This window comes from Zootoca vivipara, chromosome 6, assembly GCF_965207765.1.
Source record: "Zootoca vivipara chromosome 6, rZooViv2.hap1.1, whole genome shotgun sequence".
Classification (NCBI taxonomy): domain Eukaryota; kingdom Metazoa; phylum Chordata; class Lepidosauria; order Squamata; family Lacertidae; genus Zootoca; species Zootoca vivipara.
In genome coordinates this window covers 9,282,124-9,298,232 of record NC_142589.1, presented here as the reverse complement: position 1 = coordinate 9,298,232, position 16,109 = coordinate 9,282,124, and the positions used below count along the sequence as shown (strand labels likewise).

The 16,109-nt window shown below is 47.9% G+C and overlaps 1 protein-coding gene across 2 annotated transcripts in view; it reads left to right on the top strand.

The window, feature by feature from the left end:
- LOC118087427 (protein-arginine deiminase type-2) overlaps positions 1-12,236 on the top strand; it is a 54,158-nt gene extending 41,922 nt beyond the window's left edge. Inside the window, exons 11-16 of one of the 2 annotated variants that reach the window (XM_035120053.3) lie at positions 1,175-1,326; positions 2,752-2,896; positions 4,917-5,010; positions 6,628-6,713; positions 9,594-9,722; positions 11,237-12,236. In XM_035120053.3, coding sequence (XP_034975944.2) covers positions 1,175-1,326; positions 2,752-2,896; positions 4,917-5,010; positions 6,628-6,713; positions 9,594-9,722; positions 11,237-11,470 — 840 coding nt within the window. In that variant the 3' untranslated portion in view covers positions 11,471-12,236. The remainder of the gene's footprint in view (positions 1-1,174; positions 1,327-2,751; positions 2,897-4,916; positions 5,011-6,627; positions 6,714-9,593; positions 9,723-11,236) is intronic. The other variant, XM_088670965.1, reaches the window with a different exon arrangement.
- The last annotated feature ends 3,873 nt before the right edge of the window (positions 12,237-16,109 follow it).

Sequence of the window (16,109 nt, the reverse complement as noted above, 5' to 3'; positions counted from 1 at the left end):
CCGTTCCAAAACCAAAGCGTTCCAAAACCAAGGCACACTTTCCCATAGAAAGTAATGCAAAAGGGATTAATCCGCTCCAGACTTTTAAAAACAACCCCTAAAACAGCAATTTAACATGGATTTTACTATCTAATGAGACCATTGATCCATAAAATGAAAGCAATAAACAATGTACTGCAGTCACACAATCAATCATTCAGTAGCTGAACTGGGTTCCACACAGTCACAAAAAAGGAGCCGTAAAAACAGAAAAGCAAAATATATAGGAAAAACAGACAGACCTCAGCGTAACATTCAAAATGGAAGTGTGGCACTCAAATCGGAAGTGTAACACTCAAAACAGAAGTGTGACATTCAAAAAGGAGCATGTTTGGCTTCCTTAAAAAGTTTGCAAACCGGAACACTTCCTTCTGGGTTTGTAATGTTTGGATTCCAATTTGTTTGAGTACCAAGGTATCAAAAGATGTCAGGGCAGTGTACAACATTAGAGAACAAATTACAAATATAGTTGCCAAGTACCCCGTTTTCCCCGGGAAACCCCCGTTTTTACTTACCTTTTCCCGGTGGTCCCCCGTATCACTTCGTCTCCCAGTTTTCTCCGTTATTTTCTCCTGCTGGTGGCCATTTTTTTTCTTTCTGATTTGCCCTTCTATGGGCACCAAAAATGGCCACCGCCGGCTTCAAAAGTTGCATCTACGCATGCCCAGAAGTGCATAGACGCGACTTCCGGTGTCGGCGGCGGCGGCCATTTTTGGTGCCCATAGATGGGCGGAGCGACACCGGAAGTTGCGTCAACGTACTTCCTGACATGCGTAGAAGCGACTTTCGAGGCCGCCGGCAGCCATTTTTAGTGCCCATAGAAGGGCAAAGCGACACTGGAAGTTACGTCGACGCAACTTCTGGTGTCACACGGCTGCCGGTCCCGGATTCTGCAGTCCGGGACTTGGAAGGTAAGATTACAAAGCATCAGTGATTTTTTTGCCCGGTGTCTAAAGATGATGGGGAGAGCACTCCACAATCAAGGAGCCACCAAGGCTTCAATGGAATCTCCGAGTTGAACCCTTTCAGCCGTACACACAGGCATTCACCACTTCCGTGTCAATTTAACAGTGATACTTAACATTGCAGTGGGCGCCCTGTGATTGAAGCAGGTATCTTTCCCACCCCCTTGCAGGGCCCGGACTTTGGCTACGTGTCCAGGGAGCCCCTCTTTGAAGAAGTCACCAGCTTGGACTCTTTTGGGAATCTGGAAGTCAGCCCGCCAGTGACTGCCAATGGAAAAGAGTACCCTTTGGGAAGAATCCTCATCGGAACCAGCTTCCCTCTGTAAGAGAGCGCCCGCGGATGTAGATATTGTACAAGACCAGATGATCACCTGAATTTCTGGTTAAAAGGAAAAGATAACCGCAAACCTGCCACTGACCATTATCCATAACTGCCAAGTTCCTCTCTGAAAAATAAGGGACCGGACCGAAATTAGCATACCGGAAGTAGTGCGACGGCCATTTTGGAACTGGGCGGAGCATGCTCAGAAGCGACTTTTGATGCTGCTGTGCCCAGTTCCAAAATGGCTGCCGCACCAGAATAAATCGGGGGGAAAACAAAAAAATCCGTTTTTTCGGCTGGGGATAGCCGGAAAAATGGTGGTTTCCCGGGGAAAACAGGAGAGTTGGCAGCTATGCATTATCCTCAATCATAGGGGTCAGGCACCCTTTATTTTGCCTGCATTCCCTTGTGCAAAGCCTCCCACCATTGCCTGCTATCCTTGGATGAGGACAGAGGCTAAAGGGCATGGGAAGAATTAAGATAAATATGCATTTTCCTGCAAAGGAGGAAAAAAACCCAGCCTTTTATGTGGCCAGAAGCTGGCTGGACGGGCATCTGAGCCTCATGTCAACAGTGGGAAGAGGGATTGTGTCCTCCACTGAGGGCCTCAGGGCTTGCAGTGAAAGTAGTGCTGAACTCTGGCGAAGGAGAAGATCTGCCACCTGCTTCACTCAGAGACAAATGATAGGGCCGGCCCTGTAAATACATGTCTGTTTTCACTGGCCCCATTTTTCTCTCTCATTCTTTTCCTCCTCATCATCTGGAGGAATGTGTTTATCTAGTTAAATATACAAAGATATATTTCAAAGCACTTATCATCCAATAGTGTTTTTTTTTTTATACAGTCAAACCTCGGTTGTTGAAGGTAATCCTTTCCGGAAGCCCATTCGGCTTCTGAAATGTTTGACAACCAAAGTAGAGCTTCCGATTGGTTGCACTCAGTGGAAGCTGTGTAGGATGTTCAGCTTCCAAAAAACAATTGAAAACCAGAACATTTACTTCCGGGTTTTCGGCTTTTGGGAAATGTTCTGAAACTGAGGCGTTTGGGATCTGAGGTTTGACTGTACATACATAAATTCTTCTAGACTTGCCACCCCTCCTTTTCTGATGTTTATTTTTATTATTCCTTTTTATTAACTGCTTTAAAACACACATGTTTCTTATTATCTAAGCCCCAATATCACTAATTCTTTCAATAATTTGCTGCTTATATTTCAAATCCTGCCTGCAACTTCATGTGCGGGTGATAGTTTGGTAGATAACCCATCAATGGTTTCCATTCTCCCTTAAACAATTCCATCATTAGGTCCTCTTAGTTTAGCAGTCATTTTCTCCATTTCAGCACAATCCATCCATTTCATAAGCCATTCGTCCTTAATTGCTGATCCTCCTTCTTTTTCCTGGGGGGGATGTTGACCTTTTCAGGTCCGCAGGGCGGAGGATGACCAAGGTGGTACGGGATTTCCTCTATGCCCAGAAAGTCCAGTCACCCGTTGAGCTCTACTCTGACTGGCTGACGGTGGGCCACGTGGACGAGTTTTTGACTTTTGTCCCCATTCCTGGCAAAAAGGTGAGCATCAGCTGCGAAGGACTGTGACCCTTACTTGTTGTTGCTAGTTAATGATGTGTTTTTGGCTGAGAAACAGTGATGAATGCATAGCTGGCGTGGCCATAACCTTCCACTCCTATGGATTCGTCCAGTCCATACCTGCCAAGTTCCTCTCTGAAAAATAAGGGACCGGACTGAAATCAGCATACCGGAAGTAGCGCGGTGGCCATTTTGGAACTGGGCGGAGCATGCTCAGAAGTGACTTTTGATGCTGCTGTGCCCAGTTCCAAAATGGCCGCCGCGCCAGAATAAACCGGGGGAAAACAAAAAAATCCGTTTTTTCGGCTGGGGACAGCTGGAAAAACGGGGGTCTCCCGGAGAAATCGGGAGACTTGGCAGCTATGGTCCAGTCCTTTTTTAAACGGGATAGGGAGTGTATGCATGTGTGAATTCAGCAATGCTTAGTTTGTTTTGGGTTCTTACTTTGTAATAATTATTTATTTATTTATCTATTTATTTATACCCCGCCCATCTGGCTGTGGAAACCCAGCCACTCTGGGCGGCTTCCAACAAAACATTAAAATACAATAATCTATTAAACATTAAATGCTTCCCTAAACAGGGCTGCCTTCAGATGTCTCCTAAAAGTCTAGTAGTTGTTTTTCTTTTTGACATGTGGTGGGAGGGCGTTCCACAGGGCAGGTGCCACTACCGAGAAGGCCCTCTGCCTGGTTCCCTGTAACTTGGCTTCTCGCAGTGAGGGAACCGCCAGAAGGCCCTCGGCATTGGACCTCAGTATCCAGGCAGAACAATGGGGGGTGGAGACGCTCCTTCAGGTATACTGGGCTGAGGCCGTTTAGGGCTTTCAAGGTCAGCACCAACACTTTGAATTGTGCTCGGAAACGTACTTTGTTAACGTAGTTCGTTAACGTTGTTAATATTGTTTTGTGGGTTATGAGCGCTGGAAGGCTCTGTGAATTTTATAATAGGACTTTTCTTGTGGTTGTGCTGTTTAGACTATTTTCTAAGTTGTTCTGTTAATGGTGTTTTATGGAAGGTGGTTGTTTCACTGGTGATTAGTTGATTATGTGATTTATGCTGCGGTTGTGATGTTCTGCTGTGTTATGATTTATGGCATGTAAGCTGCTTTGTGACTCGTGAGTTAAAAGCTGCATAGTAAAGGTAAAGGGACCCCTGACCATTAGGTCCAGTCGTGACCAACTCTGGGGTTGCGCGCTCATCTCGCATTATTGGCTGAGGGAGCCGGCGTATAGCTTCCAGGTCATGTGGCCAGCATGACAAAACCGCTTCTGGCAATCCAGAGCAGCACATGGAAACGCCATTTACCTTCCCACTGTAGCGGTTCCTATTTATCTACTTGCATTTTGACGTGCTTTTGAACTGCTAGGTTGGCAGGAGCTGGGACCAAGCAACGGGAGCTCACCCCGTCACAGGGATTTGAACCGCCGACCTTCTGATCAGCAAGCCCTAGGCTCAGTGGTTTAACGACAGCGCCACCTGGGTCCCACAAAAGCTGCATAGGAATATAATAAATAAATAAACAAATAAAGCAAGCAAGCAAAGGTAAAGGTAAAGGGCCTCTGGATGGTTAAGTCCAGTCAAAGCCAACTATGGGTTTGTGGCGCTCATCTTGCTTTCAGGCCGAGGGAGCCGCCGTTTGTCCACAGACAGTTTTCCAGGTCATGTGGCCAGCATGACTAAACTGCTTCTGGCGCAACAGAACACCGTGACAGAAACCAGAGCACACGGAAACGTCATTTACCTTCCCACCGCAGCGGTACCTATTCATCTACTTGCGCTGGTGTGCTTTTGAACTGCTAAGTTGGCCGACCTTCTGATCGGCAAGCCCAAGAGGCTCAGTGGTTTAGATTACAGCATCCCCGATAAGCAAGCAAGCAGATGGATGGGCAGCATGGCCTCCTGTGGGAGGGAGTTCCATAGTTTAACCATGAGCTGCGTGGAAAAGTCCTTTCTTTTATCTGCCCTGATACGGTCCTTCGTTTCCCTCTCCTCCTCTCAGCAATTCCGGATGCTCATGGCCAGCCCTTCCGCCTGCTACAAGCTGTTCAGGGAGAAGCAGAAAGAAGGTCATGGAGAAGCCGTCATGTTCAAAGGTAGGCTGTTTAGACAGACCCAGGATAAGAGCATAAAAAGAAACCCTGCTAGATCAGGCTGGTGGCCCATCTAAGTCCAGCATCCTGTTCTCACAGGGGCCAACTAGATGCCTGTGGGAAGCCCACAAACAGAAGCCAAGCACAAGAGCACTTTTCAGAGTATACCCATCGTGGCTAATACAATTGATAACCCTCTCCTCCTCCATGAATTTGTCCAATTTTCTTTTAAAGCCATCAGGGCCGTCTTAAGCATATCTGGTGCCCTGGCGCCGTGGTGCGACGATCCCTCCCAGTGCCCCCCCTGCCCTGCGCCACCCAGCGTGGCCGTAGGGCCGTCCCTGCCTCCCATCCAGGTTGGTGGGCCGTCCCTGCCTCCTGTGGTAGAGAGTTCCGCAGTTCAACACTGTGCAAACGACTTCCTTTTACCAGTTCTGAATTTTCCGACATTCAGCTTTGCTGGGTGTCCATGAGTTGCAGTGTTACGAGAGAGGGAGAAAAGCTTTTCTCTAGCCACGTTCTTCATGCCAGGCATAGTTTTATATACCTATGTTGTGTTGCCTCTTACTTGCCTTTTCTCTAAACTAAAAAGTCCCCCAAACTGCAATCTTGCTTCCTGCAGCTGTCTTGGAACAGAGTCCTGCCTCTGAGGAGGGATTGGACTCTCTGCATGTTTGCATTTGTTTTTTGAAAATTACCTTGTGCAAAATTGGCTCATAGTTTTATGAGCATCTGCTTGGCACGCAGAAGGTCCCGGGTTCATTCTACAACTTGACAGCCTGAAACCCCGGAGGTGTGCCAGGCGGCACAGGCAATGTATTGAAAGTGCAAATCAATACATTTATTAGAATCATAGAATTGTGGAGTTGGAAGGGATCCCCAAGGTTCATCTAGTCCAACCCCGTTATTTTATTATTAGTCCTTTCTTTCCTCTGTCTTGAATCTTCCGACATGCATCTTCTCTGGATATTTGAGCAAACAGATTGATTTATTCTACTTATTCGCTTAGAAGGGCTTAGCTCCCTCTGTAGGTGATTTATAGCCTGCAACAAACTCATCTGATTGCTCCCGAGAAATGCCATTGCATCCTCTTACAGTTGCCAATGTGTTGTCTTCTAGTGCCATCGCTGTCCAAGTGTGTGTGTGTGTGTGTGTGTGTGTGTGCGTGTGTGTGTGTGTGCAGTGCCATATTTACATACAAGCTTGTTTAAGCTATAGCTTAGGGCTCTGCTCTCTTGGGACCCCAAAAAAAATCAAAGGGAAAAAAAAACCACTGGATGTACATTCCCAAAATATAAGATAAAAAACAAATAAAATATAACCTACACCCAGCGTTTTGTGTTGTGTAGGCTCCCATGATATAAGTCATGGGCCCCGCCTGCTAGCCTGCTCCCTAAAACGTCACTGGTTTGCCCATTTCTATATATAGGGTGCCTACATTCTGCATGGACTGGTCTCATGGCAACATGTGCAAATGGCTTTAGAAACCTATTAGGTCCATAAATTACCATATAGAATATATTCAACACAAAAAACAGCGACAATTTGTTGTTGACAAAGGACGAGTGGCTTCTAGGAGTAACTTTCTCCCCGCACCCGCCTTTTGTCCCCCCACCCCAGGGTACACCGGCACAGACACGAAGCGCGTCACCGTCAACAAGGTGCTCTCCAACGAGGTCATGGTGCAAGAGAATCAGTATGTGCAGGTACGTCGAGGATTAGGTAAAGGTAAAGGGACCCCTCACCATTAGGTCCAGTCGTGACCGACTCTGGGGTTGCGGTGCTCATCTCACATTATTGGCCGAGGGAGCCGGCGTATAGCTTCCAGTTCATGTGGCCAGCATGACAAAGCCGCTTCTGGCAAACCAGAGCAGCACATGGAAACGCCGTTTACCTTCCCGCTGTAGCGGTTCCTATTTATCTACTTGCACTTTGACGTGCTTTCGAACTGCTAGGTTGGCAGGAGCTGGGACCGAGCAACGGGAGCTCACCCCGTCACAGGGATTCGAACTGCCGACCTTCTGATCAGCAAGCCCTAGGCTCAGTGGTTTAACCCACAGCGCCACCTGGGTCCCTACGTCGAGGGTTATTGAGCCGCAATTCCTGCACTGCAGCAAGTTGGAGATGCCTTGGAGATCCCTTCCAACTTGTCCTTGTCAAGTGGCTGTCCTTTTTTGTTTTAATCAAAATTACCCACCACCACCCCAAAAAAGAAGCATACTTAAATCAAGGCACAAATGAAGCCTCTGAGCCTTGGTTATGAGACCGTAAGGATAGTTACTTTTTTCTCACTTTAAAAAAGCACAGCGCTGAAGAAGGAAATTGTGAGGGTTAACCCTCTTTCCCACTTCCTCTTCCAGCTCTATGTACTTTCCAAGGCTCTGGTTAATTGTACTGGATCTGACTTACGTCCAGGTCCCATTTGAAGTGCAAAGCGGTGTGGGGAGGCTGGTCTGGGTGAGAGAGAAGGAAACGGAAGGCGGGCACCCACAGCAGTCACTCAGAAATGTTTCCACATCCTGCTTTTGGGCTTCTCCTTGGGGCACCTGCAAGAACAGGATGCTGGACCAGGTGGGACATTGGGCTGATGTAGCTGATGTAGCAGGATCTGGCTGTATGCTTCTTACATCCTTCTCACCCAAGTTAATCTCACTGTGAGGTAGCTGAAATGAAGAGGAAGAGAGTCACAGGACTCAGCTCACTCCATGGGGCTGCCTAGGTCTTTCCACTCCCTAGTTCGACACACTGCCTCTATCCTCAACGCCACACTGCCTCTCCAAGACCTATTCAAGGCATCTTTAAGGAACAGGGCTGGTGGTGGTAAGACAGGACTTTTAAAGTATCCATTGGGGGAAAAACGGAACGGAGTGGTGAGGAAATGAAAAGGGAGGGAGACTGCCAACGAAATGCTGCTGCAAAATTTCCGCAATGCCGGGTAAGTTGGCTACTTCAATCCTGCAATGCGCTCTATGGAGGCTTCCCTCGCGCTTGATCCAGAAGCTGCAGTCAGTGCAGAATGCTGCAGCACAATTGCTGACGGGAGGGAGGCCTTGGTGCTCAGAGGTCTGTACCAGCTGCCGATTTGCTACCGGTCTAGGTTCAAGGTGTTGTGATTAGTACTGTATATTCCTGCATATAAGACTACATTTTAACCCAGGAAAATCTTCTCAAAAGTTGGGGGTCATCTTATATGCCGGGTCGTATTTCTTATATGGCGAGTATATCCCAAATTCTATATTTTAACTGGAAAAGTTGGGGGTCGTCTTATACTCCCAGTCGTCTTATACAGCGGAATATACGGTATATAAAGCCCTTAACAACTTGGGCCCAGTTTTACCTACCAGATCACCTTACCCCACACGGTCCCATTCAACTGCTTTAGTTGGCAGAATTGGCAATACTACAGGTATCGCATAACCCTCGTTGTACAATTGTAAGAATTTGATATTTTAGTATGGCAGCAACTACACTCTGGAACTCTGTGTATATTGACACCAGGCGGGCACCTGCTGAAAATATTTTTGTTTAGAACAAGCCCACCCAGACAGGTAGAATGTTTCGGGAAGCATTGCAGTGATTCCCAACCTTATTTTGGCCATGCCCCACCTAAGCATCTCTAAAATCCTGACATATAATTCTTAATATTCAAAAAGTGAATTCCTATTCACAGGGAGGAAACCTAAAAGGCCATTCACTGTTAATAACTCATTCTCAAATTGCCCCCCTTAAAAATCAAATTGCCCCCTTGTGGGGCGTGTGCCCCATGTTGGGAACCACGATTTTTAAGTTTGATGTTGTCCTGTATTTTTGTTAGAAGCTGCCCATCAATCAGATGGGTGGGGTATAAGAAACAACAACAACAACAACAACAACTGCTATTTTTAGTTAATAAAAATATTAACCTCTGTAATGCCATTGCTGTCTGGTATGGTACAGCCTCTAAGCTGGATAAGAAGAGGCTCCAAACGAGCAGTAAGAACTGCAGAGAGGGTAATTGGTGTTAGTTTGCCTCCAACAGAGACACTTTATGCCACTCGAGTCAGGAAGAGAGCAGAGAGAATTGCTGTAGACCCTTCACGTCCTGGTAATCACCTGTTTGATTTACTCCCATCCGGATGTCAGTACAGGACTCCATATACAAAAACGTTGAGGCACAGGAATAGCTTTTTTCCTTGTGCCATCAAATTGTTGAATCTGTAGTTGTGGGTGGAAGGGAGACCAGTTGGTGGTATGGGGTCTTTTCGCTGTGCTGTTGTATTGTGAGGGGAATAGTGGTTGTATGAGGTATATTTTTTCTTTACATTGCAATGTAGTCGAAACAAAATTCCAAGTATGGTTGATACTTGGCCAATAAATTATTCTATTCTATAAATTATTCTGTTCTGTTAATTGCTTTTTTTAATCCTTTGAATGTTTTCAAGAGTTTCCTTTACTGATAATTTTATGGTTTTATTCTCTTTGTAAACCACTTTGATATTTATTAATTAATTAATTTTTACAATCAAGCGGTCTGTAAATTTTGTGAAACAAATCACATTATCTGAGGTCACTAAATCTGCGCCTGTCCCTTCTGAACCTCCCCCCAGCGATGCATTGACTGGAACCGGGACATCCTCAAGAAGGAGTTAGGTCTGGCAGAAAAGGACATCATTGACCTCCCAGCCCTCTTCAAGATAGACAAGCAAGGCAAAGCGATGGCTTACTTCCCCAACATGGTGAGAATTGTCGCGTGGGGTATTTAGCAAAAGAACTGGCTGGATCCCAGGGCTAAACAGAGTCTCCAGCAAAAGAGAGCCCCCCAGCAGAGTTTACAAAGTGTAGCATTAAACCTTTTAATATCCTGTTTGGTCCGCTACGAGAGCTTCTCCGTTTCTACCGCTCTTAGCATTAAACATACCCATACACCTTAAAGGTAAAGGTAAAGGGGCCCCTGACCATCAGGTCCAGTCGTGTCCAACTCTGGGGTTGCGGCGCTCATCTCGCTCTATAGGCCGAGGGAGCCGGCGTTTGTCCGCAGACAGCTTCCGGGTCATGTGGCCAGCATGACAAAGCTGCTTCTGGCGAACCAGAGCAGTGCACAGAAACGCTGTTTACCTTCCCGCCGGAGCGGTCCCTATTTATCTACTTGCACTTTGATGTGCTTTGAACTGCTAGGTGGGCAGGAGCTGGGACCGAGCAACGGGAGCTCACCCCGTTGCAGGGATTCGAACCGCCGACCTTCTGATCAGCAAGCCCTAGACTCTGTGGTTTAACCCACAGCGCCACCTGGGTCCCTCTAACCCATACACCTTAGTAAGTTTAAAAGTTTGTACTTACAAAACTCCAATGGTCAGATTCATGCACTGTTCTGTGCAGCAGCAGCAAAAAGAACGCAGGCAGAAAGTCTTGGGTTTACAAAATGCAGAAATAGTCTCAGCTTGTAGCCAGCAAGCTCAGGCACATTCTATCTCATGGGAATTCATATAGTGAAAGACAAAGGAGGAAACTTAACTTCCTTTCAGGTGAGGAGTGCGATCTAATTGTTTAACTAGCATATCCAACCTAGAGCCTGGCTGGCTCAGTTGGTTATTGTGTGGTGCTGATAATGCCAAGGGTCCCTGAGGATCATCTAGTCCAGCCCCCCTGCAAATCAGGAATATGCAGCTGTCCCATACAGGGATCGAACCTGCAACCTTGGTGTTCCACACTCTAACCAACTGAGCTATCCATATTTATTTACAATGAAGCAGTATATACATTTTATGAACGAAATAAATGAAACAAATATGGTGGGTGCTGGATAAAGCAGTTGGCTGGAGGAGACCGCCCACAGGACTGCAGCCTAGTCTCTTTTTTGCTCTCTCCCTCTCCTTTTGTTTTGTTGTTTTGATATATAGTTTTATTAAATCTCCAAAGATATTTCAAAACACTGATCACCCTATACAGTAGTGTTTTTTTAATACATGCATAACTTCTTGACTTCCCACCCCTCCTTTCCTGACGTTTCTTTTTATTACTCCTTTTTATTCGCCATTTTAAAACGCACGTTTTTTATTATCTAAGCCCCAGTATCGTTAATTCTTTCAATAATCCGCTGCTTGTATTTCAAACCCTGCCTGCGACTTCACGTACGGGCGATAGTTTGATAGGTAACCCATCAATGGGGTTCTTTCCATTTCCCCCTTAAACAATTCATTGTTATGTCCTCGGTGGCGCAACCGTCAATTTCTCTGTTTCCTTTTGCCTCCAGGTGAACATGATTGTGCTGTCCAGGGACCTGGGCATCCCCAAGCCCTTTGGGCCTATCATCGAGGCCGAGTGCTGCCTGGAGCAGCATGTCTGCTCCCTCCTGGAGCCGCTGGGCCTGACATGCACCTTCATCGACGACGTTTCGTCCTACCACAAGCAGCTGGGGGAGGTCCACTGCGGCACCAATGTTCAGCGCAAGCCTTCTGCCTTCAAATGGTGGGACGTGACTCCATAGTAATGAGGGGAGAATTCCTGAAAACTGGGGTAGGGAGCACGCAGGAGGGGGGGGGGAGAGGATTCGGACAAGCAGTTTTGCACCCCACGTGCCTTTTTGACCCGAGCCCTCCAATCCCGAGTTTTGAATCGGGTTGGTGCCATCTTAGGCAAACGATGGACTCCAAGAGGCCTCCGTTAGTTGCAGGAGCTACACAAATCAATAGATGGTTCGTTGGGCGAGTGGGAGAAAATTGTTTGTCTGAATCCTCCGGCAGAAGCAGCTTCTCCCCCCTGTTGTTTTCCGTTGCTCGGGGACTGATAGGGCTCCTTTTGGGGGGGGGTGTTAACTGGATTTGTGGGGGGCTTTCTTTTTCACTGGTGACTTTGCGGGTGCTGTGCTTGTTTTTTTCTCTCCCTTCTTTTTGCCTCCCAAAGTCCTTCAGCAGAATGCCAGCTTCCTTTCTCTGTGCATTCAAAAGAAGAAAAAGACCCGAAGCCCATTCCATATTCTGTGTGTTTGTGTGTGTTTATGCTAAAGCTTTTTGGAAGTCGTGGCAGCTGGAGGTGGGGGCTCGTACCTAGATAAGTCCTCCTTGGCTTGCAGGCCCCTTAGATAGTCATGTGTATTAACTTCCATGGGTCTACTCTTGAGTAGGATCGGATACAAGCCTATATAACTGGTTCGGGGCATTATACCAAAAATAGTATCGTAACAAATGGAAAGACGCTTCTGAGTTGGTAACAACAACAACAACAATAATAATAATAAAATGGGGAAAACGCTATTGTTGGTCTTTTTAAAAAATGGTTGTATTTGTGCTTTCCTTTGGGTTGCCAGGATTCTTTGGGTTCTATATCCCTTACATTCAAGGTGTTCAAAGCAACCTTCCTCAACCACCGGGTCAGTGGTGTCCTCCTGATGTTCTCTACACACATTTAAAGCCCCTCGAAAGCACAGAGGTTATTCATGGAGACTTAGAGTAGGGTGCAGATTTCCACAAGAACCTAAGCAGTGCCTGCTGGATCGAACCAAAAGCATCCTGTTCTCACAGTGGCGCCAAAGGGAGACCCCGAAAGTAGGACCCAAGCCCAACAGCTCTCTCCTAAGAACACAAGAAGATCCATGGGGAGAGGAGCTCTAAGGCAGTGTTTCCCAACCCTGGATCTCCAGCTCTTTCTGGACTACAACTCCCATGATCCCTAGCTAGCAAGATCAGTGGTCAGAGATGATGGGAATTGTAGTCTTGAAACAGCTGGAGACCAAAGGTTGAGAAGCACTGCTCTAAGGCACCCTGGTGTAGAGGCAAGCCTCTGGGCCCAGGACCTTGAAACCAGCAAGACTGTTGCCAGAGAGGCCTGTGCTTTTGACCCTATGAATCTGAGGTTTTTTATCTGCGCCAGCCACAGACACTGGTGCAATTGCACAGCTTCCCAATCTGTGTGGAAGAGTGAAAAGGTTTGCAAGCATTGGAAGTTCTATTTAAATTGGTCTTCCTCCCAGAAACTTGAGGGCTAGAAACTTACACCTTTCTGTAGGAGAAAAAGAACAGGTTTCCGGAAAGAATGGGGTAACAAGCCTCCTCCTCCAAGGAAAGGTATTCTTTGCATGTGCCACATTAATATCCAAATATCACACACACACACACAGAGAGAGAGAGAGAGAGAGAGAGAGGCCAAAATCAAGAGTCGGGGTATCAAATGAAATGAAATGAAATGAGGGAGACTGGATTAAGAGGCCGCAGGGGTGATCTGAGAAGGCCCCCAGCTGCCGTTAAAAAAGTAAATTAAAAAAACCCACAAAACTTCCCAGGCATTCGGACAGCGCCACCACTGACAGTAATGTCAGCCAGAGCTGAGCAATGGAATTCAAATTAGTCCTGTGTCTTTCCAGTGGGGATAAGCATCTCTCAGGGTGCAAGACCCCTCTCTCAAATACCGGCTAGGAGAGAGAATTGCAATGACATGGCCGCCTCTGCTTGGGCACATGCCAACTCTGGGAAGCTGAGATGGCGGCCTGAGATGGAGCGCATAACTCCCTGGAGTCGCGATCGCCTCTCCGCCTTTGTTGTGGGCGAGGGTAGGGTTACCCACCAGCAGCTGGAGCTGCAGCAGCTGAGCCCAACGAAAGGAGGGGTGGCCTTGCGTCAGGACCCCCTGGCTGGCTGGCACATCGCTGCCCCCGTCCCACATAGATGCTAATCCCAGAATTATTGACATGTCGCATGCCTCCCAAACGAAGGGATCTAATGATGCCATCTAATACATGAAAAATGTTGGCTGAGGAAGACCCCCATTCCCGGCCCCAGCTAAAGCAAGGGGGGCCAGAGCTGGATCCCTGAGACAATGGATCCACAAGGGTGATGAGGAAAGGGGGCTGAAGATTTCAACTAGCCCTGTAATCCCCTCTTCCCCAGTTACTTAAAACAGTGCCCCCTTTCCCCTAGTCGTGCCCGACACCACAGTCACACAGCTCTCCTGTCGGTGTGGAGCGCGGGAGCTTGCCAGCTTTGGAAATCAGTCTTTTACTCAGAGTGGTGAGGACTAGAAACTTGCAACTCACCAGCCGGGTGCTCACATTACAGGCCAGCCCCTGGTTTTCTTGCCGGTGCCACCAGGTACAGCTAGGAACGTTCCCTGCCTGAAACCTGGGCCAGCTAATACCATTCAGAGTAAGCCAGGGTTTCCCAAACTTGGGCCTCCAGCTGTTTTTGGACTACAATTCCCATCATCCCTGACCACTGTTCCTGCTAGCTAGGGATGATAGGAGTTGTAGTCCAAAAACAGCTGGAGAGCCAAGTTTAGGAAACCCTAGCCTAAGGGCCTGACTTGGCATAAGGCACTTTCCTCCATTCCTATTTAAGTCATCCCTCAAATTGCAGCAATGAGGACTAGAAGCAGGCTTTGTTTTTAAGGGAAAGGATGTTCAACCCCTGACATCTCCAGGCAGGGCTGGGGTGTGGAACCTGCCCGGAAACCCAGAGAGCTGAAATCAATCAACATTGCTTCTAGCAATTACAGAACACAAACAGAAAAAAACACCCCAACCCTCTGCCTTCCCCAGCTCAACACAAAGCACCCGACATGAACCACTCAGATCCTTTGCAAGATAAGGCAGCCTTGCTGAATTTTGCACAGTTCAACCACAGAGCTTTCTCCCCTTTTTGCACCCATTGAAGACTATGATCTCTACAGCTGCTGCAACGACTTGAGCAGGGAGAGTCAGGCTACTGACCTCCGGCCGTCGTCGGACTCCAACCCTCAGGAACCAGCATGGCTGGTGGTCAGGGATGAAGGGAGCTGGCATCCGTGCATGAAAAGAAGGCAAAGTAGCGATGGTGGGAATTAGGGGCAGTAAAGGCAAGTGACGGCAAAGGTGAGAGAAGGAATCTGGGAACAGCCGAGGGGCTGCAGCTGCCACATCCCTGTGTGTAAAGGAGGCAGAGTTGTGATGGAGTTGTGTGGACGAACCTGTGGCCCTCCAGGCATTGGCAGATGCCAGCTCCCAAGATCCCTGCCAGCCAGCATGCCCAGTGGTCAGGGACGATGAGGGTCGCTTCAGCTCAGTAACCTTCGGAAGGCGCCAAACTGGAAAGCCCTGACCTAGAGAAACATACCAAAGCCATCATTCTGCCGCCTCAGGATGAAACCGCTATTTGGACATGCCTAGCCAAGCAATCAACGTGGGCAGATATTTTAGATTCCTCGCCGAAAGGAAAAGGCAGCTCCCGCAACTCACTGAGATTAAACTGTTCGCTTATGGCACAAATTTAGGCAATGCTACCCTCCTCTGGACAGTTTGGCTAACGCAGTTTGTCACCTCAAATTTCAGGGGTGTCCTATGTGATGCCAAAACCCAGCCTTCCCTGTCTCCCCGCCTCTCGCCTTCCACTGGATGTTGTACTTGCGGCATCCCACAAGCTCTACGTCTCAGCTGTGCAGAAAACTTGCACCAGCCTCCTCCTGCTTGCAGCTGCTCAGCATTGCCAGAATCATTCCTCCCGCAGCCGTGTTTGCTTGTTAATTGTGGGGGTCACTCCATCACTGGGCAGCAACACTCCAGCAGAAGGGCGTCATGGCCCCCAGATGTTGGGAGCTGGAGTCTAGCAATTTCTTGAGAACCACAAGCTCTCCATCCCTAAACTAGACCCTCACTTGCCTTCACTGCCCCTAGCTGCCTCCAGTGCAACTATGGGCTCTTTAAACAGAGGGACAAGGAACCTTCGGCCGTGCAAATGTTAGCAAGGGACAACTCCCATAATCTCTGGTTCTTGGGAGTCTCTGGAAGACCATAGTCCCTGAACTTGGCATGTCACTTGCCTTGCCCAGCCCTGAGCTCAACGCTTTCCTTTAATGCAGGGGGGTGGGGAACCAGTGGCAATACTGGGCCGGCTGGTTCAGTGGTCCGACTCGCTCCAAGGCAGCTTCGAGGATCTCAGGGCAGCATTCATCCCAAGACTCTCCCATCTCACAACAACCCTCGCGCTGAGAGATTATGATTGCCCCATGGCTGGGGAAGAGAACAGAGCACAGATTTGAACCCAGGTCCCCCTAGTCCTAGCCTGACACTGCAAACAACAACAACACCAGCCCCACAAAACACCCAGCAAAGTTTGGGGTCCAAACGTTCCATTTATTTCACCGTTTCTTTCTTTCCTCCC